Raw genomic sequence first — 20697 nt, 5'->3', positions numbered from 1 at the left:
AAAGAATGTGGGCATTCTCAGGAGATCTGGTCATCTACTTTGCATCCTCTCTGAAATATGTTACTTCCTGCATAATGAAATAAAAGGATTTTCATCTAGGCAGTGCTTTCCTTATTCTCACAAAGAGATTACTTAAAAGCCAGCCCTGGAAACTTTGTTGGCAAGTCTCAACTAGGAAGAAAGGGTAACAGGACTGCAGCTTCTGGGTGTTCACTGGGTATAGCGCCTAAGCACCAGGCTTTCTCTTATTTTCTCTTTTCTCCTACAGGAAAGAAAAAGAAATAGTTTGACACATGGCATTCATGCTCAGAACAGCAGCAAATACATGCAGAAACAATGAAGGGGAGGGAGAAAATAAGAGGCTCTTGATATAGCTTGTTTTTCTTTGAACAAGACAGGTGCAGGGAGAATTCTGCAGTTTGGAGACTCATGATTCATTCACTTCCACTAATTGTGCTGAAGGTAGTTAGCAAAAGTGAACAGGCACACTGTAGCTTTAAAAAGTCAGCCATGAACCAGAAGGCAGTTGGTGCAGCTTGTGTGTGATTCCTAACGTCATGTTGGCTGAGAGCCAGCCTGGTTTTATTTCACTGTGTCAAATTGTACCTCCTTATTGAATTCCTTTGCCAGCCTACTTTGTGAAAGAAAACATTGGGGTTTCTTTGGCTGTTCTTGATAAGCCTATAAAAAATGACATGTTTTAGTTGCTTCTAGGTAGGTTTTCTTTTTACTCTTCCACAAAAAGAGAAAATAATAATAAGACAATGTAGTGTGGTGTTGCAGAGTATCATTGTGAGTGTTTTGTTTTGTTTTGTTTCTGAGATGCTTAGAAAATGGTGAATGTGTAACAGTTTCCAACTGAAGTGAAATCATTCTTTTGGCATGGAGTAAGCTGCACTATCTTCTGTCTACTCTGTAACGGTGTGTGGATGTATGTTAATATCTATATGTATCTTAAATGTTGGATTTCTCTATGGATGATCTAAGTGGTTTAGCGACTGGAAGTTTGTGTGTGTGTGTGTGTGTGTGTGTGTGTGTGTGCGTGCGCGTGTGTATGTATCAGCAGTGAAGATAATCCCACACTTAACAGTATTATTTGTTAATCATCTACTTCTCTAACAGTGATAAAATCTTGTGAATATACTAAATGAATGATGCACTTGTCATGTCAGAGTAATCCCTAGGGGAAGGAGTGCCGAAGTATAAAGTGATTTGAGAGGAAATGTATTTAATTTATGGCTTCAGCTGCAGAAGAACAAGCACGTTTCAGAACTAGTTTTTTTTTTTCCAGCAGTTTTGTTCATAGATTTTTCATCTTGCTAATTGCATATTAATTGTGGAGGGATTTTATTTTTTCAGTCCTCTTCCTACTAAACAAAAAGACAAAGTGATGGATGCTACTATATCTCCTTGAATGTTTTGATGATTTTTATATAAATCTAACGAGTTGCCTACCCTGTCTTACACACACACACACACACACACACACACACACACCAGTACCACCTTTCTGTGCTAAGGGCTATCTGACATTTTTGTGAGCTTCCAGATTTACCACAGTGTGGCCATCTCACAGACGGGTTTTTGAGGTTTTCATTGAGAATATGTGAGGTAGGGGAATACTTGCTGACGAAAGCTTTAAGTGCTCTTTTGCATCGCAATGAAAAAACAGAGGAGCAGTGGGAGTGGACAGAAAAACAAATACAGTAAGAAAAGAAGAAATCATAGCCCGTGGTGGGAAGGGGAGGAAAAGGGGGATTGTTTTTCTCGACTTTGACTCATTTATAAGTTACAATGTCTTAAGTGAGAGCTTGGCACCTGGAGGAAGCTGTGCCAGTTCACACAGCACTTGTTTTGAACGAGGATTCAATTTCATTTGCAAATGCTTATTGTCAAGGCAGGGAGTGCCAGTACAGATGAAAGCACACCCCAATAGTCTCCTCCAGTTCTTTAGGTTTAATCATGTCTCTCCAGTCGCTGAGGGAACTAGAGATGTAAGCAAACATACATGAACTGGTGTGAGGCTGTAAAAGGGGCCATTATGTTTCCGATTCAGAATATATATTCTTCTCTCACTTTCTAAGAATTAAACACAAGCTTTTCTCCCTTATTGATTAGTTGCTGAAGTAAAGGAAACCTGCAGCTTCCCCATGCTATCTGTTGACATGGAAAACAAGGAAAATGGCTCTGTCGGTGTAAAAAAGTAAGTGAAACTGGCTTGTGAGTTCTGCTTCTACAAACAACAGAGGGACTTGGGTTCTATTTTTATACTTCTTGCTTATCGAGTACAATACACTGTTTGGGGGTTGTCTTGGTTGATTGGTCTACACTGGCCACCAACCTCCCCTCTCCCCCCAGCTCCAATTGCCTTTTTCTGTATCCATTTCTAAGACGGAGATGATTCAGACATCAAACTGTGCATCAAGGTTTACTGTATCAGCCTTTGGAACAGGGCGGGTTGAAGATTCCAGCCCTGAGTTCTGTATACTGAAACAAAAACACAGAGCAAACATAGACTCTGCCTCCCAAGTCCACAGGCTACACGGAGGGGTGAGGTGGTGGTAGGAGGAAACAGAAAAGAGAGTTTGAGTCTTTTTTAATAAAATCACCCCTCTCAAAACTGAAAGCTATAGGGAGAGAAGGAAAAAAGCGTCAGTAAGAATATTAAGTTTAACGACTTCTCTGTCCTAATTTTATGAACTTGAATGTGAAACATTTCCATATATACCATAGTCTTCTCTTTTTACATCTGTTCTTACAGTTGAAACTTGTGTTTATATTTATTGTGAGTTATATGCTTGATTCTTTTAAATAAGAAAATTTAGTTGCATTATGTAGCGTATTCTGAAACACGCTACGTATTTCAGAGTAACTCATAAAATATCTGTAAGTATATGAAAAAAATGTATATTCTCTTTTATGAGTTATATTTTAGCTATAACCACTTTGCTTACAAGGTAAAAGTATGTTTCGAGACAGTGCTGTCTGTTTCATTTTTCCCATGTCAGTTTAAAATTGCCTTCAACTTGAGCTTTGGAAGAAACTAATTAAATGTAATCCATAGAAGCTGTGATACCTAAGTGAGGAAATAGTGTGCTATGTATGTTTATGAATAGAAGGTGTATTTTACATTAAACTTACATTAAACTTAATAAAATCTGCTTTTAAAACTTCTCCCGTGGGCTTCCCTGGTGGTGCAGTGGTTGAGAGTCCGCCTGCTGATGCAGGGGACACGGGTTCGTAACCCGGTCCGGGAAGATCCCACATGCCGCGGAGCGGCTGGGCCCGTGAGCCATGGCCGCTGAGCCTGCGCATCCAGAGCCTGTGCTCCGCAACGGGAGAGGCCACAACATGAGAGGCCCGCGTACCACAAAAAAGCACAAAAAAACAAAAAAAAAACTTCTCCCGTAATTTATATATCAGTGCCATGCTGCCATGCTTATTTCCAGTTTTGAAGTTTGGGGTAGGTAGATGGAGGAGGAATGAAAGAAACAGATGCTTTTTCAATGTGTTAGTTAGATCAGCTGCTCTGAGCAGTGATGAAAATGCCCTACACTTGTACTGTCCACAATGATAGCCATGACCTGCATGTGGCAATTAAAAACTTGAAATGTGACTAGTGTAACTGATGAACTGAACTTTTAATTTTACTCAGTTTAAATCAACTTTAAAAGTTAACAGGGCTTCCCTGGTGGCGCAGTGGTTGAGAGTCCGCCTGCCGTTGCAGGGGACGCGGGTTCGTGCCCCGGTCCAGGTAGATGCCACATGCCGCAGAGCGGCTGGGCCCATGAGCCATGGCCGCTGAGCCTGCGCGTCCGGAGCCTGTGCTCCGCAACGGGAGAGGCCACAACAGTGAGAGGCCCGCATACCGCAAAAAAAAAAAAAAAGTTAACAGCTTCATTGAAATATAACTGACATATAATAAACTGCATGTGTTTAAAGTATAAAATTTGATAAGTTTTGACATTTGTATACAGCCATGAAACCATTACCAAAATTAGGATAAACATATCTATCACCCACAAAGGTTCCTCATAAACCTTTGTAATTTCTCCTTCCTGCCCTTCCCTTCCCTCATATCCCCAGGCAACCACTGATAAGCTATCACTGTAGATTAGTTTATAGATTTCTAGATTTTTATATAAGTGGAATTATTCATAATGTACTTTTTTGGGAGGAGGGAATGGATCTGATTTCTTTCACCCAGAATAATTAATTTGGGATTTATTCATGTTATAGTGTGTATCAATAGCTTGTTGCTTTTTATTACTGAGTAGTATTTTATTGTATGGATATACAATACTTTGTTCACTGTTTATCCACCCACTTGTTGATGGACATTTGGATCGTTTCCATTTTTTTTAGGAATTACAATTAAAGCCACTTTGGTCACTTGTGTACAGGTCTATGTGTGGACATACTCATTTCTCTTGGATAAATCTCTGGGAATGAAGTGGCTGGGCTGTGTGGTAGGTGTATGTTAAACTTTGTAAGAAATTGCCAAACTGTTTTCCAAACTAGTTGTCCCATTTTACATTCCCACCAGCAGTGTGAGCATTCCAGTTGTTCTATATGCTCAGGAACTTGGTGTGATCACTGCTCTTTATGTCATTAGGTGTGGTTTTAATTTTCATTTCCCTAATGACCGATGATGTTGAGCATTTTTTCATGTGCTTATTTTATCCATAGACTTCTTAAGTACTGTTCAAATCTTTTGTCCATTTCTTATTGGGCTGGTTTTTTAATATATTATTGCGTAGAGTTTTTATATATTCTGGATACAAATCCTTTATCATGTACATGATTTGAAAATATTTTCTTGTGGTGTGTGATTTTTTTTTTTCATTCTCTCTACAGTGCCTTTCAAAGAGCAGAAGTTTTAAATTTTGATGAAGTCCAGTTTATCAATTTTTTATTTTATGGATAGTGCTTTTGGTGTCACATCTAAGAAATATTTGCCTCACCCAAGGTCACAAAGATTTTCTCTTATGTTTTCTTAGATTTGGGACTATGATTTTTGAGTTAATTTTTGTGCATGGTATGGGATAAGGATTAAAGTCTTTCTTTTGGTGGTGGTCACAGTGGTTGTTTTTTTTGCCTGTGGATATCCAGTTGTTCCAGCGCCATTTGTTGAATTGTCTGTGCAACTTTGTTGAAAAATAATTGATCATATATGTGTAGATCTATTTCTGGACTCTAGTTTATTCAAATGATATTTTTGTATATATTTATGCCAATACAACACTGTTTGGATAACTATAGCTTTATAATATACCTTGAAATCAGGTAGTATTAGCCATCCAACTTGTTCTTTTTGGAACTAGTTTTGGCACTCCTAGTCCTTTGAATTTCCATATAAATTTTAGAATCAGCTTGTCAATTTCTACCAGAAAGATGCCTGCTGGTGATTTGATTGGCATTGCATTGAATTATAGATCAATTTAAGGAGAATTGACATCTTAGCAATATCGTGTTTTCCAGCTCATTAACAGCATTTTTCTCTGTTAACTTAGGTCTTCTTTAATTTCTCTTAGCAATGTTTTATAGTTTTCAGTGTGCAGGTCTTACACATCTTTTGTCTATATCCCTACATGTTTCATATTTTTATGCTATTATTAATGGAAGTGCTTTTTAAATTTAAATTTCCAGTTGTTTGTTGTAGTATATAGAAATACAATTGGTTTTTTTTATATTGACCTTGTATCCTACAACCTTGCTAAACTCATTTATTACTTCTAGTGGCTTTTTCATAGATTTTATCAGATATTTCACATAGACAGTTATGTTTTGTGAGTAAAGACAGTTTTACTTTTTCCTTCCCAGTGTGGATGCCTTTCATTTCTTTTTCCTACCTTATTGAACTGAATAGGACCTCCACTAAAAAGCTGAATAGAAGTGGTGAGATTAGACATCCTAATTTTGTTCCTGATGTTAAGAGAAAACGTTTACTCTTTTTCTTGTCTTTTTTCTTCTGTATAAATGTGTCTTTCTTTTCTGTCTGCTTTTAAAATTTTCTCTTTATCGTTTATTTTTGAGCAATTTGATTATGAGACTCCGTGTAGTTTTCTCCATCTTTCTTGTGTTTGAAGTTTGTTTTGTGTTTTGGATTTGTGGACTTAGTTTAGAAGTTTTCAACCATTATTTTTCAAATTTTTTTTAGTCCCCCTCCACTTCTCCTTTGGGGACTCCAGTTATAGGTTTATTTAATCGTTTGATATTGTCCCACAATTCACTGATGCCCTGTTAATTTTTTTCCAGTCTTTCTTCTGTGTTTCATTTTGGATAGTTTCTACTGCCTCCCCTTCAAGTTCACTAATCTTTTCTTCTGAAATGTATAATCTCTTGTTAATCCCACCCAATGCATTTTTCATTTCAGATGATGTAGTTTTCATCTCTAGAAGTTCAACTTGGTCTTTTTTTAATATCTTCCATGTCTTCACTTAACATGTTCTTCCCTCTAGCTTCTGAACATATGAAATATATTCATAATAATTGTTTCAACATCCTTGTCTACTAATTCTATCATTTCTCAGTCAGCTTCAGTTGATTGGCTTTTCTCTTCATTATGGGTCATATTTTTCTGCTTCTTTGCATGCCTGGTAATTTTTTATTATAAGTCAGGTATTGTGAATTTTACTTTGTTAGGTGTTGGATATTTTTGTATTCCTATAAATATTCCTGATCTTTGTCCTGGGATGTGCCTAAATTACTTGGAAACAAACAATTTGATTCTTTTAAGCATTGTTTTGCAGGACTAGAGCTGTATTTAAGGGTATTTTCCCCCTTTTATTGAAGTAAGACCCATCTTTGTACTCTAACCAATGCTCCTGAATGATGAGATTTTCCTCTCTGGCAGATGGAAACAGGCACCATTCCCATCTCTGTGTGATCTCTAAGGATTGTTTCTCTTTTTCGTGGTTCTTTCCCCAGCCTGTTTCCTCATGTGTATGTGATAATCAGTACTCTGCTGAGCGCTTGACGGGAAGCCTCTACACCTCTCCAGAGTTCTCTCTGTGTAGCTCTCTCCTCTCTAGAACTCTTTCCCGGGCACAGCCTAAAATCTCTCTTCAGGCAGAAAGTGGATACGGCTTACCTTGCTTGTTTCCCATCCCTCAGGGGTCACTGTTCTTTATTGCCTATGTCCAGTGAATGCCTTGAGTGCCATTCTCATACATCTTGTCTATTTTTTTAGTTGTTTTAGGCAGAAGGGTAAATCTGGGCCCCGTTACTCCATCTTGATCAGAAATAGAAGTTGCAGTTAATTTATATAGCCAAGTGGCTATCGGCTAACATGTTGGGCAGGGTAGAGTTAGATTATAATACAGAATTCCTAAACATAGAGTTTTAAGGCTCTTTCTGAGATCTACCCAAACTGGGGCTTACAGTTGCTTCCATTTTGTTTTCCAGATATGGAAAATATAGTTGTTTACTAGGGAATGTACTTCACAAAGGGTCATTTCCAAAGAAGCCTAGGGTAATGGCTCTTATTCACTGGCCACATGCTCCTGATCAGAGCTTTAGTTTTATAAGGCTACTATTTATGGTGTCCCTTTTCTGTGTCTAGCATTTCGTGTGAGCCTTGTTAATCCTCACAACCATATTTTGAGGTATGTGCTATAATTCCCACTTTATAGTGGAGAATACCAAAGCTCCAGGAGGTAAAAGACCTTTTAAGAGTTCAGAGCTAAGGAGTGCTGGTGCTGGTATTCGGGTTCTGAAGCCTGAGTCCTTTCTTCTGCACTAGGGTGACTAGGTTGTTTAAAGGTGGCTTTCAGTCACTTTCACCAGAGGTATGGCTCTCACTACCAGGAGGCTATAGAAGCCTATTTTTGTCTCCAAGATTTGTAGATGTTGCAAACATTCAAAAATATGACCATAACAAAGACAGGACTTCCCTTTCCAAAATGGCATATTTCTTCTAAGTACAGAGTATTTTAAAGTCTGTTCTAAGTACTAGGACAGTGATTTCTCAAACTTGAGTTTGTCACTTGGAAATACAGATTGCTGGGCCACATCTCCAGAGTTTCTGATTCAGCCTGGGAATTTGCATTTTAACATGTTCTCTGGTGATGTTGATGCTGATAATCCAGAGACTTTGGAAAACAATTTGGCATTATTTTCAAGTGTAGAACCATAAAATATTTTATAACTCAGCCATTCTGTTTCTGGATATATACAAGTGCTGCTCAGTAGAAATGATATTTGAGACATGTATGTAATTTAAAATTTTCTAGTGGTCATATTTAAACAGATGAAATTAATTTTAGTATATTTTATATTTGACTGAAAATACCCAAGATGTTATCATTTTGAACTGTAATCAATATAGCATATTATGAATGAGATAGTTTACATTTTTCATGCTAAATTTTATAAATCCACTATGTATTTTATACTTAGAGTATGTCTCAATTTGGATGCCAAATTTTTATTAGAAATGCTTGATCTCTATTAGATTTCATAAAATTTGCAATCGAAAAAGCAGAATCACATACCCTAATAATTCCAAACATACCTAAAAGTCCCAATAAATTAACCACGTACCAAAAAGTTATTTTCTCTTAATGTATGCATGTACATTAACACAACTGGTTCTTCTTTTTTTTAGAAGATTTGATTTGACTTTGAAGCAATAGCATTAGTTTCAAAACTATCTCTGTCCAAGTTAAATAAATTTACTGATACTTAAGTCATATTTTTAACATTAAATTCAAAAGGGTATTGCATAAATTTATAAGCAACTATAAATTTATCAATGTCAGCAAATCATTCTTCAACTTTTTCTTAAAATTGATTTATGTTAGAAAATGTGTAAAATTAATTTCATTGTATTGTACTCTGAAAAGTTTCAATTTTAACACAAAATTTTGTGCCTGTTTAGCTAGGTTAGCTAGGCTACAAATCAGCATTTCCTTTTTTTTTAGGAGCTTCAAATTAAGCTCATTTACATGTAGTCTGATATCAATGAGAAAATATAAATTACTCTGCCATTTTTTTGTCTTTAAGTATTTTTTGTCTTTAATTATTGAATATTTGGAAAGCATTTTTTTGTTTTAATGAAACCTTGAATTGGACTTAACAATACAACAAATCTTTGTATATTTCTTCCATGACTTAACCAACAAGTACAGGCAAAGAACACAGATATTAAATGTATTGTGTTCTATTTCTTTTAAGAATTCCATTGTCTGGCATTGATCCATAGCATTTGCAAATATTTACTGAATGATTTAACAATGGTATACATGACACTTTTCAGGAATCTGCTTTAGAAGACTGAACATTAGTATCATACAGATACAGAATCAGCTCAGATTCTGTTTAAAATCACTTCAAAATGTTTCATTGTACATTTAATTTTGATTACAGGTGACTAATGTCATCAATTCTTTTTGACTGTTGAGAAGCAAGTTACCAAATTCACTATGTCTTTGCTAAAAATGTCTCTTAATATTGTCCATTTTTTAAACAACAAACAGCTTTTTTCCTTTTGCTCTGCTCCAACAAATTGCAATTGCTGTTCATCATGAAATTTCCGACATACTTTTAGCCAGGCTCCTTTTTCTTTACTATTCTGGTTCTAGTGCTACTTTCTGCATCTCCTTTTGATTCTGCATCAGTAATATGCCTCCTTTTAATTATTTTATTTCATTTTATTTTTATTGGATTATAGTTGCTTTACACTGCTGTGTCAGTTTCTGCTGTACAGCAAAGTGAATCAGCCATATGTATATATATATCCCCTCGTTTTTGGATTTCCTTGCCATTTAGGTCACCACAAGGCACTTAGTAGAGTTCCCTGTGCTATACAGTAGGTTCTCATTAGTTACCTATTTTATACATACTGGGGTATATATGTCAATCCCCATGTGCCAATTCATCCCACCACCCCCTTCCCTCTTGGTATCCATACACTCGTTCTCTACAACTGTGTCTCTATTTCTGCTTTGCAAATAAGATCATCTAAACCATTTTTCTAGATTCCACATATAAGTGTGAATATACTATATTTGTTTTTCTCTTTCTGACCTCACTCTGAATGATAGTCTGTAGGTCCACCCAGGTCTCTGGAAATAACACAATTTCGTTCCTTTGTATGACTGAGTAATATTCCATTCTATATATGTACCACATTTTCTTTAGCTGTTTCTCTGTTGATGGACATTTAGGTTGCTTCCATGTCCTGGCTGTTGTAAATAGTGCTGCAATGAACATTTGGGTGCATATGTCTTTTTGAATTATGGTTTTCTCTGGGTATATGCCCAGTAGTGGGATTGTTGGATCATATAGTAGTTCTATTTTTAGTTTTTTAAGAATGTCCATACTGTTCTCCATAGTGGCTTTGTCAATTTACATTCCCACCAACAGTGTAAGACTGTTGCCTTTTCTCCACACCCTCTCCACCATTTATTGTTTGTAGATTTTTTAATGATGGCCATTCTGACTGGTGTGATATGATATCTCATTGTAGTTTTGATTTGCATTTCTCTAATAATTAGTGATATTGAGCATCTTTTCATGTGTTTGTTGGCCATCTGTATGTCTTCTTTGGAGAAATGTCTATTTAAGTCTTCACCCATTTTTGCATTGTGTTGTTTGTTTTTTTGATATTGAGCTGCATGGGCTGTTTGTATATTTTGGAGATTAATCCTATGTCAGTTGCTTCATTTGCAAATATTTTCTCCCAATCTGAAGGTTGTCTTTTCGTCTTGTTTATGGTTTCCTTGGCTGTGCAAAAGCTTTTAAGTTTCATTAAGACCCATTTGTTATTTTTGTTTTCATTACTCTAGGAGGTGGGTCAAAAACGGTCTTGCTGCAATTTATGTCAAAGAGTGTTCTGCCTATGTTTTCCTCTCAGAGTTTCATAGTGTCTGGCCTTACATTTAGGTCTTCAATCCATTCTGAGTTTATTTTTGTGTATGGTGTTAAAGAGTGTTCTAATTCCATTCTTCTACATATAGCTGTCCAGTTTTCCCATCACCACTTATTAAAGAGACTCTCTTTTCTCCATTGTATATTCTTGCCTCCTTTGTCATAGATTAGGTGACCATAGGTGTGTGGGTTTATCTCTGGTCTTTCCATCCTGATCCCTTGATCTATATTTCTGTTTTTGTGCCAGTACCATACTATCTTGATTACTGTAGCTTTGTAGTATAGTCTGAACTCTGGGAGCCTGATTCCTCCAGCTTCATTTTTCTTTCTCAAGGCTGCTTTGGCCATTCGGAGTCTTTTGTGTTTCCATACAAATTGTAAAATTTTTTGTTCTAGTTCTGTGAAAAATGTCATTGGTAATTTGATAGGGCACAATATTGATTCTTCCAATCCAAGAACATGGTATATCTCTCCATCTGTTTGTGTCGTCCTTGATTTCCTTCATCAATATCTTATAGTTTTCAGCATATAGGTCTTTTGCCTCCTTAGGTAGGTTTATTCCTAGGTTTTTTGTTCTTTTGAATGTGATGGTAAATGGGATTGTTTCCTTCATTTCTCTTTCTGATCTTGCATAGTTAATGTATAAGAATGCAAGAGATTTATGTGCATTTATTTTGTATCCTGAAACTTTACTAAATTCATTGATCAGCTCTAGTAGTTTTCTGATAGCGTCTTTAGGATTCTCTATGTATATTATCATGTCATCTGCAAACAGTGATAGATTTACTTCTTTTCCGATTTGGACTCCTTTTATTTCTTTTTCTTCTCTGATTGTCCTGGCTAAAACTTAGAAAACTATGTTGAATAATAGTGGTGAGAATGGGCAACCTTGCTTTGTTCCTGATCTTAGAGGAAATGGTTTCAGTTTTTCACCATTGAGAACGATGTTGGCTGTGGGTTTGTCATATACGGCCTTTATTATGTTGAGGTAGGTTCCTTCTATGCCCACTTTCTGGAGAGTTTTTATCATAAATGGGTGTTAAATTTGTCAAAAGATTTCTCTACATCTATTCAGATGACCATATGGTTTTTATTCTTCAATTTGTTAATATGGTGTATCACATTGTTTAAATTGCATATATTGAAGAATCCTTGCATCCCTGGGATAAATCCCACTAGATCATGGTGTATGATCCTTTTAATGTGTTGTTGGTTTCAGTTTGCTAATATTTTGTTGAGGATTTTGCATCTATGTTCATCCATGATAATTGACCTGTAATTTTCTTTTTCTGTGATGTCTTTGTCTGGTTTTGGTATCAGGGTGATGGTGACCTCATAGAATGAGCTCGGGAGTGTTCCTCCCTCTGAAATATTTTGGAAGAGTTTGAGAAGGATAGGTGTTAGCTCTTCTCTAAATGTTTGATAAAATTCACCTGTGAAGCCATCTGGTCCTGGACTTTTGTTTGTTGGAAGATTTTTAATCACAGTTCAATTTTATTACTTGTGATTGGTCTGTTCATATTTTCTATTTCTTCCCGGTTCTGTCTTGGAAGGTTGTACTTTTCTAAGAATTTGTCCATTTCTTCCAGGTTGCCATTTTATTGGCATACAGTTGCTTGTAGTAGTCTCTCATGATCCTTTGTATTTCTGCAGTATCAGTTATAATCTGTCCTTTTTCATTTCTAATTTTATTTATTTGAGTCCTCTCCCTCTTCTTCTTGATGAGTCTGGCTAAAGATTTATCGATTTTGTTTATCTTCTCACAGAATCAGAACCAGCTTTTAATTTCATTGATCTTTGCTATTGTTTTCTTCAATTCTATTTCATTTATTTCTGCTCTGATCTTTATGATTTCTTTCCTTCTACTAACTTTGGGGTTTTTTTTTTTTGTTCTTCTTTCTCTAGTTGCTTTAGGTGTAAGTTTAGGCTGTTTATTTGAGATTTTTCTTGTTTCTTGAGATAGGATTGTATTGCTATAAACTTGACTCTTAGAACTGCTTTTGCTGCCTTCCATAGGTTTTCAGTCGTCATGTTTTCATTGTCATTTGTTTGTATGTATTTTTTGATTTCCTCTTTGATTTCTCCAGTGATCTCTTGGTTATTTAGTAGCATAGTGTTCAGCCTCCATGTGTTTGCGTTTTTTACAGTTATTTTCCTTCAATTGATTTCTAATCTCATAGCACTGTGGTCAGAAAAGATGCTTGATACAATTTCAATTTTCTTAACCTTACTGAGGCTTGATTTGTGACCCAAGATGTGATCTATCCTGGAGAATGTTCCTGGAGAATATTCTGAGAAGAAATTGTGTTTTGCTGCTTTCAGATGGAATGTCTTAAACATATCAATTAAGTCTATCTGGTCTAATGTCTCATTTAAGGCTTGCATTTCCTTATTAATTTTCTGTCTGGATGATCTGTCCATTGGTGTAAGTGGTGTGTTAAAGCACCCCACTATTATTGTGTTACTGTCGATTTCCCCCTTTATGGCTGTTAGCATTTGCCTTACGTATTGAGGTGCTCCTATGTTGGGTGCATAAATATTTACAATTGTTACATCTTCTTCTTGGATTGATCCCTTGATCATTATGTAGTGTCCTTCTTTGTCTCTTGTAATAGTCTTTATTTTAAAGTCTGTTTTGTCTGATATGAGTATTGCTACTCCAGCTTTCTTTTGATTTCCATTTTCATGGAATATCTTTTTCCATCCCCTCACTTTTAGTCTGTATGTGTCCCTAGGTCTGACGTGGGTCTCTTGTAGACAGCATATATATGGGTCTTTTCTTATCCATTCAGCCAGTCCATGTCTTTTGGTTGGAGCATTTAATCCATTTACATTTAAGGTAATTATCGATATGTATGTTCGTATTAGCATTTCCTTAATTGTTTTGGGTTTGTTTTTGTAGGTCTTTTTCTTCTCTTGTGTTTCCCACCTAGAGAAGTTCCTTTAGCATTTGCTTTAAAGCTGGTTTGGTGGTTTTGAATTCTCTTAGCTTTTGCTTGTCTGTAAAACTTTTGATTTATCCATCAAATCTCAATGAGATCCTTGCTGGGTAGAGTAACCTTGGTTGTAGGTTTTTCACTTTCATCAATTTAAATGTATCCTGACACTCCCTTCTGGCCTGCAGAGTTTCTGCTGAAACATCAGCTGATAACCTTACAAGGATTCCCTTTTATATTATTTGTTGTTTTCCCTGCTTCTTTTAAAATTTTTTCTTTGTATATAGTTTTTGTTAGTTTGATTAATATGTGTCTGGACATGTTTCTCCTTGGGTTTATCCTGTATGGGACTCTCTGTGCTTCCTGGACTTCGGTGACTATTTTCTTCCCCATGTTAGAGAAGTTTTCAACTATAATCTCTTCAAATATTTTCTCAGACCCTTTCTCTTTCTCTTCTTTTTCTGGGTCCCCTATAATTCAAATGTTGGTGTGTTTAATGTTGTCCCAGAGGTCTCTGAGACTGTTCTCAATTATTTTCATTCTTTTTTCTTTATTCTGCTCCCTGGCAGTTATTTCCACCATTTTATCTTCCAGCTCACTTAACCATTCTTCTGCCTCAGTTATTCTGGTATTGATTCCTTCTAGTGTATTTTTCATTTCACTTATTGTGTTGTTCATCACTGGTTGTTTGTTCTTTAGTTCTTCTAGGTCTTTGTTAAACATTTCTTGTATCTTCTCAATCCGTGCCTCCATTCTATTTCTGAGATCTTGGATCATCTTTACTATCATTACTCTGAATTCTTTTTCAGGTAGATTGCCTATTTCCTCTTCATTTATTTGGTCTTGTGGGTTTTTACCTTGCTCCTTCCTCTGCAACATATTGCTCTGTTGTCTCGTTTTGTTGAATTTACCATGTTTATGGTCTCCTTTTTGCAGGCGGCAGTGTCATAGTTCCCATTGTTTCTCTTGTCTTCCCCCTGGTGGGTGAGTTTGGTCCAGGGGCTTGTGTAGGCTTCCTGGTGGGAGGGACTGGTGCCTGTGCTCTGGTGGGTGGAGCTGAGTCTTTTCCCTCTGATGGGCAGGGCCATATCAGGTGGTGTGTTTTGAGGTGTCTGTGAGCATAGTATGACTTTAGGCATCCTGTCTGCTGATGGGTGGGGCTGTGTTCCTTTCTTTTGTATGGCATGAGGTTTCCAGCACTGGAGCCTGCAGGCAGTTGGGTGGAGCCAGGTCTTGGTGTGGAGATGGATACCTCCAGGAGAGTGCACAGTGATTAGTATTCCCTGGGCTCTGGAATTCTCTGGTGGTCCAGCATCCTGGACTCGGTGCTCCAACCCCGGAAGCCCGGGTCCAACCCCTGGCCGGGGAACCAAGAGCCTGCAAACTACGTAGCATAACCAGAGAAAAAAGAAAGGAAAATAAAACAGACAAAAAAACCCCAAGACAAGTAGCAAAAACAAACAAACAGCAACAACAACCCACACACACACAAAAAGAAGAAAACAGACAAACCAAGCCCAAGACAAATGGTAAGAAGAAAACCAAACAACCGGAAAGAAACAAAGAAGCAGACAGAAAAAACAAAAACAAAACATAGAAAACAAAAAACAAGAGAACAGACAAACAAAATAACTCAAAAATGAGAACAATCAATAAGGACTACACTAATGAAAACAAAAAATGAAAAACAAAACAAAAACTGAAAGCAAACTAATATTTTTAAAAATGGCAAAGAAAACATAAAACCAACACATAAAAATGATCCAAAAAAAATCAAAAACAGGAAAAAAACACATAAAAGTAAAAATAGAAAAATAAAAAATATTGAAAATAAAAATAAATAATGAAAACAAGAACACCAACAACTGAACAAAATGAAGCAAACTAAAAAGGAATAATAGTAATAAGAATATTTTCCTGGTGCCTCCTCTGTCAGTGTCCTTGCTCCCACAGTGAGCCACAGCCAACCCCTGCCTCCCCAGGAGGCTCTCCAGTACGTCTAGGTAGGTCTCTGGACCTGCTGTGGGCCCAGTGGGGGCACTCAGACTCTCACCTGACCAAACTACTTCATGTACCTGCACCCAGAGTCCACTGCTGCTAAAGTTAGACTGGTCTCAGTTGTGGGAACACTCATTGTCTATTCATATATTCCCATACGCAGGATTTACCAAGCCAATCACAGAGGTTTAATCCATGGCCTGTGTAGTCACACTGCCCCTGGAGCTCAGCTTTTGTTTTGGCCCCACCTCTCCATGTGCACCACCCTCAGGCGTCTGTTCCCCACCCGGGTGAGAGGGAGAAAAAGCAGTGGCTGATTGGGGCACACTTACTCAGGCCAGGGAGGGGTGTGGCAGCCACAACTGGGGTATGCACCAAGTGCCTGTGGCGGCAGAGACCAGCAGGCAGTTGCAACAGACTGGGGCACGCTCGCTCTGGTGGAGTCCTTCCCAGTGCGCACGGAGGCAGGGGCCACTCAACGATGGCACCTCATTTCCTAGGCAGACCACGCTTCCGCTAGGGGCATTCCCAGCCGCAGAGCCCCTTACTCCCATCACCTCTGTTGTATCTGCACAGCCAACAGCAGTCCTCTCCCTGAATCTGCTCTCTTAACCTCACTCTTTAGCACTCAGCCCCCACCAGCACTGGTGGATTCCTGTCTCAGGCAGGGGTGTCCAGGTCTGTTTCCCAAGGAGGCTTTGGAATGGGTGGTGCTCAAGACCCTGGAGCCTATGCAGGTCAAGGAGACCTTGGCTTGAGGGGTGGGCAAGCCTGCTCAGATGGGTGCCCCTCCCACTTCCCACAAATGCCCCAGGGTTGTAGGTCCCTTTTTCAATTCCTCTTTTCTGTTTTTCCTTCTTTTGTCCTACCCAGTTGTGAGGGGATTTTTCTTGTCCTTTCAGGTGTCCAAAGTCTTCCGCTAATGATCAGCAGGTGCTCTGTGAGAATCGTTCCATTTGCAGATGTACTCTTGATGTACTTGTGAGGAGAGACAAATTCTACATCTTCCTATTCTGCCATCATGACTTCTCCTATGCCTCCTTTTTAAATTTTAAAATTTATACATACTTATTTTTAACTAAAAAATATTTAATTATATTAAAATTAAAATAGTAAGGCTATTAATTACCAGTTCAGCACATGAAAAGATTTTCATAACTTGTGCTGTCTGCATCAAACACATTACAATATTACATGGGTGCATAGAAAAGATCATTTGACCTGAGTCAATGTGTGGACACCAACTAGATTGCCATGTGTTAATGTGTAAAACTAGAGAGGAGACTTGCATCTGATAGAACTTCAATTCAACAGTAGTATCCTGGGTGATTCAGTGGTTAAAGTGAAATGTTGTTACACCAAAACAATGAAGTTGTGTTTATCAGAAACATACTTTATACCAGTTCAAATTTTAAATTTAAACTAATTAAAGAAAATTAAAAACCCAGTTTCTTAGTCAAATTTTTAATGCTCAACAGCCACATGTGATTAGAGGCTACCATACTGCACAGGTATATAGCCAAGACAAGCTCTTGCACATGTGCACAGGGAGAAAGGTTAAATGAATATAAGGTTGAGGATGATTACCTCAGGTGGGGGACACAGGCATGGGATAGATATAATTATTGTCAAGATTATAGGTTTTATTTTGCCTGGTGGATTCATAGTGTTTATTAAGTTTAAAAATAACTAAATATCTAAGAGGGAGCCATCTTAATAGTTTGGAATGTGTCCTTCTAGACAGTTTCTGTACAAATACTCTCTGTATCCATATGTAAATGTATATAAAGTACACATAAACCTTTACTGAACAAATGGGATCATAGTGTTCTCTTTTTGTAGATTTCAGATACACAGATTTTTGGATTAATCAAAACCTTGGTACATGACACTCTTACCATTGATCTATGTTTAGCCATGTTAGATCCATGTTAGAATTTTCAATAAATTCTAAAAAAAAATTCTAGGTGTTTCACATGTATGTTCATATCTGTACAACTTACAAGTATACAATGTGAATTTTTTTTTCCCATTCACTTAATCTTACTCCCTTTTTCATCAGTTGGTCTTTTTTCCCTTCTTCCCTTTTCTCCTAGGATGGAGTAGGAACCAATGTTCCCACACAATAGATGCTAATAGTAAGTTAGCAGCTTCTCAACAACAAGTGGTTTATCTCCCCACCACCACCATGCCCCTCACCCCTCAGTGGAGAAGCTCTACTGCAAGAGAAAGTTCACAGCAACAAAGTTTAGCAACTTTCAAAAGAAGCTCTTTCGTATTAAAACCATGCCTTTTCTTGCACATGTATCTCACCATCTTCCTCTGCATTTGTGTTCAGTTTGTTGTTTTATTATGAAGCAAAGACTCTTTTAATTTTGGAAATAACATTTCTTTTAAAATCAGTCAAGTGATACTTTTCTTAGTAATTAACGTTGGAAAGTTTTAAATTCACTTTAATATTAAAATACAAACTTTAAATATTGAGATACAGTTGACATATAGCATATTAGTTTCAGATGTACAACATAATCATTCATTATTTCTGTATACTGTGAAACGTTCACCTCGATAAGTGTAGTTAACATCCATCACCATATAGAGTTACAAATTTTTTTTCTTGTGATGAGAATTTTTAACAACTTTCAAATATACAATGCGGTATTATTAATTATAGTCACTGTGCTGTATGTCACACCCCGATGACTTTTATTTTATAACTGGAAGTTTGTACCTTTTCACCACTTTCACCCATTTTGTGTACCCCCAACCCCTACCTCTGGCAACCCCCAATCTGTTCTCTGTATTTATGATTTGGGGTTTAAAATGGTTTTTTTTTATTTTTTGTTTTTAGATTCCACATATAAGTGAGATTATATACTTTTGTCTTTCTCTGACTTATTTCCCCTGCATAATGCCCTCAAGGTCCATTCATGTTGTCAAAAATGGAAAGACTTCCTTCCTTTTTATGGCTGAATACTATTCCATTGTGTATATATACCACATTTTTTTATCCATTTATCCATTGATGATCACTCAGGTTGCTTTCATGTCTTGGTTATTGTAAATAATGCTGTAATGAATGTGGGGGGGGGTCCATATATCTTTTTGATTTAGTGGTTTCTTCCTTCAGATAGATACCCAGAAGTGGAGTTGCTGGATTGTATGGTAGTTCTACTTTTAATTTTTTTCAGGAACCTCCCTACTGTTTTCCATACTGACTGCACCAATTTACACTCCTACCAACAGTGCACAAGTGTTCCCTTTTCTCCACATCGTTGCCAACACTTGTTATTTCTTGTTTGTTTTGATAATAGCCATTCTAAAGGGCATGAGGTGATATCTCCTTGTGGTTTTGGTTTGTATTTCCCTGATGATTAATGGTGTAGAGCATCTTTTCATATATGTGTTGACCATCTGCATATCTTTGGAAAAAATGTATATTCAAATCCTCTGCCCATTTTTTAATTAGATTGTTTATTTGTTTATTTTTTGCTGTTGAGTTATATGTATTCTTTATATATTTTGGATTTGCAAATATTTTCTCCTATTCAGTATCTTGCCTTTTCATTTTGTTGATGATTTCCTTTGCTGTGCTGAAGATTTTTAGTCTGATGCAGTCCCACTTGTTTAATTTTGCTTTTGTTGCCTTTGCTTTTGGAGTCAGGTCCAAAAAACAATCATTGCCAAGCTGATGTCAAAGAGCTTACCACTTATGTTTTCTTCTACAAGTTTTATAGTTTCAGGTCTTACGGTCTTACATTCAAATCTTTGATCCACTTTGAGTTAATTTTTGTGTATGGTGTAAGATGGTGGTCCAGTTTCATTCTCTTACACGTGGCTCTCTTGTTTTTCCAGCACCATTTATTGAAGAGACTGTCCTTTCCCCATTGTATATTCTTGGCTCATTTGTCATAAATTAATTGGCCATATATGCATTAACACTAACTTTTGGAATAGCCCTCTTGAAGGCTGTTAACTATTAAATATTAAGATAATTATTAATTTAAAGAGGTTGTCATTTTTGCCCATGTGAATTAGAGGATTAGGAGGTGAATGATAGAAGTAAAATGTTAGGGTAGAGTTAGAAATTATTATTTGTATTGCTAGAATTTCAAAACTCTGACTTCATTGTAGAATTATCAAAGAGAATTCTTATATAACAAAAATAACAATGGCTACTATTACTACCTCATAAAAAAGAATCCAACAGTGTTTACACATACAGCAACCCACACATCAGCCAGGGGTCTAACTCAAAGGGAAGTGGTCACATCTAGGGTTAAATAAATAACTTCACAGGATATTTATTTATTTGCCTGGAAGTCTTGCCAGGCTCCTTAGGGAAGGAGGAAGAGGAAACTGTTAGAAGTAATTGTGTGTCTGATCACTGGCTTCAGCTTTTGTTCATTTACTCATATTTCTGTCTTTTTGTGTTGTCAAGTAAATGATCAGCAGTCCTTAGATGTATGTTCTTTGAAAGCCACGAGGAAATTGTAACCAGCTTGCTAGGTAGTTCCTGAATGTTCTGTTTCATACACCTTTCCCAAACCCCACAATCACACTGCCCAATTCTACCTGAACACAGTGAGTGATGGTTCCTGGGATGCTGTTCTTTCCAGGGAACAGCAATCTGGAACAGGGAGTGATCATGATGTAAGATACCACTATAGTAAAAGCATGGAAAAATAGAACTCCCAAGACAGTATAAGTGGCTAAATACCAAATACTTCTTAACAGATAGTTTGTTAGGAAGAAAAGAAGGGAGGGAGGGAGGAAGGGAGGAAAAAAGAAAGTGAGGAGGAAGAAAAGAAAGAGGGAGACAAAAGAAGAAGAAAGGAAGGGAGTAAACTGAGCCCCTAATTCAAACCTGAAAAATGACCTTTCTAATCAG

General features: G+C 37.0%; 1 protein-coding gene across 1 annotated transcript in view; it reads left to right on the top strand.

The window, feature by feature from the left end:
- The first annotated feature begins 632 nt into the window (after positions 1-632).
- The window catches only part of SAMD13 (sterile alpha motif domain containing 13), a 45158-nt gene continuing 25093 nt past the window's right edge, over positions 633-20697 (top strand). The window contains exons 1-2 of the mRNA XM_004314362.3: positions 633-714; positions 2119-2203. Coding sequence (XP_004314410.1) covers positions 2151-2203 — 53 coding nt within the window. The 5' untranslated portion in view covers positions 633-714; positions 2119-2150. The remainder of the gene's footprint in view (positions 715-2118; positions 2204-20697) is intronic.

The sequence above is a fragment of the Tursiops truncatus genome, chromosome 1 (genome assembly GCF_011762595.2).
Source record: "Tursiops truncatus isolate mTurTru1 chromosome 1, mTurTru1.mat.Y, whole genome shotgun sequence".
NCBI classification, from domain to species: Eukaryota; Metazoa; Chordata; class Mammalia; order Artiodactyla; family Delphinidae; genus Tursiops; species Tursiops truncatus.
Note: the sequence above shows the minus strand (reverse complement) of the source record. Positions and strands in the feature narration are given on the sequence as shown.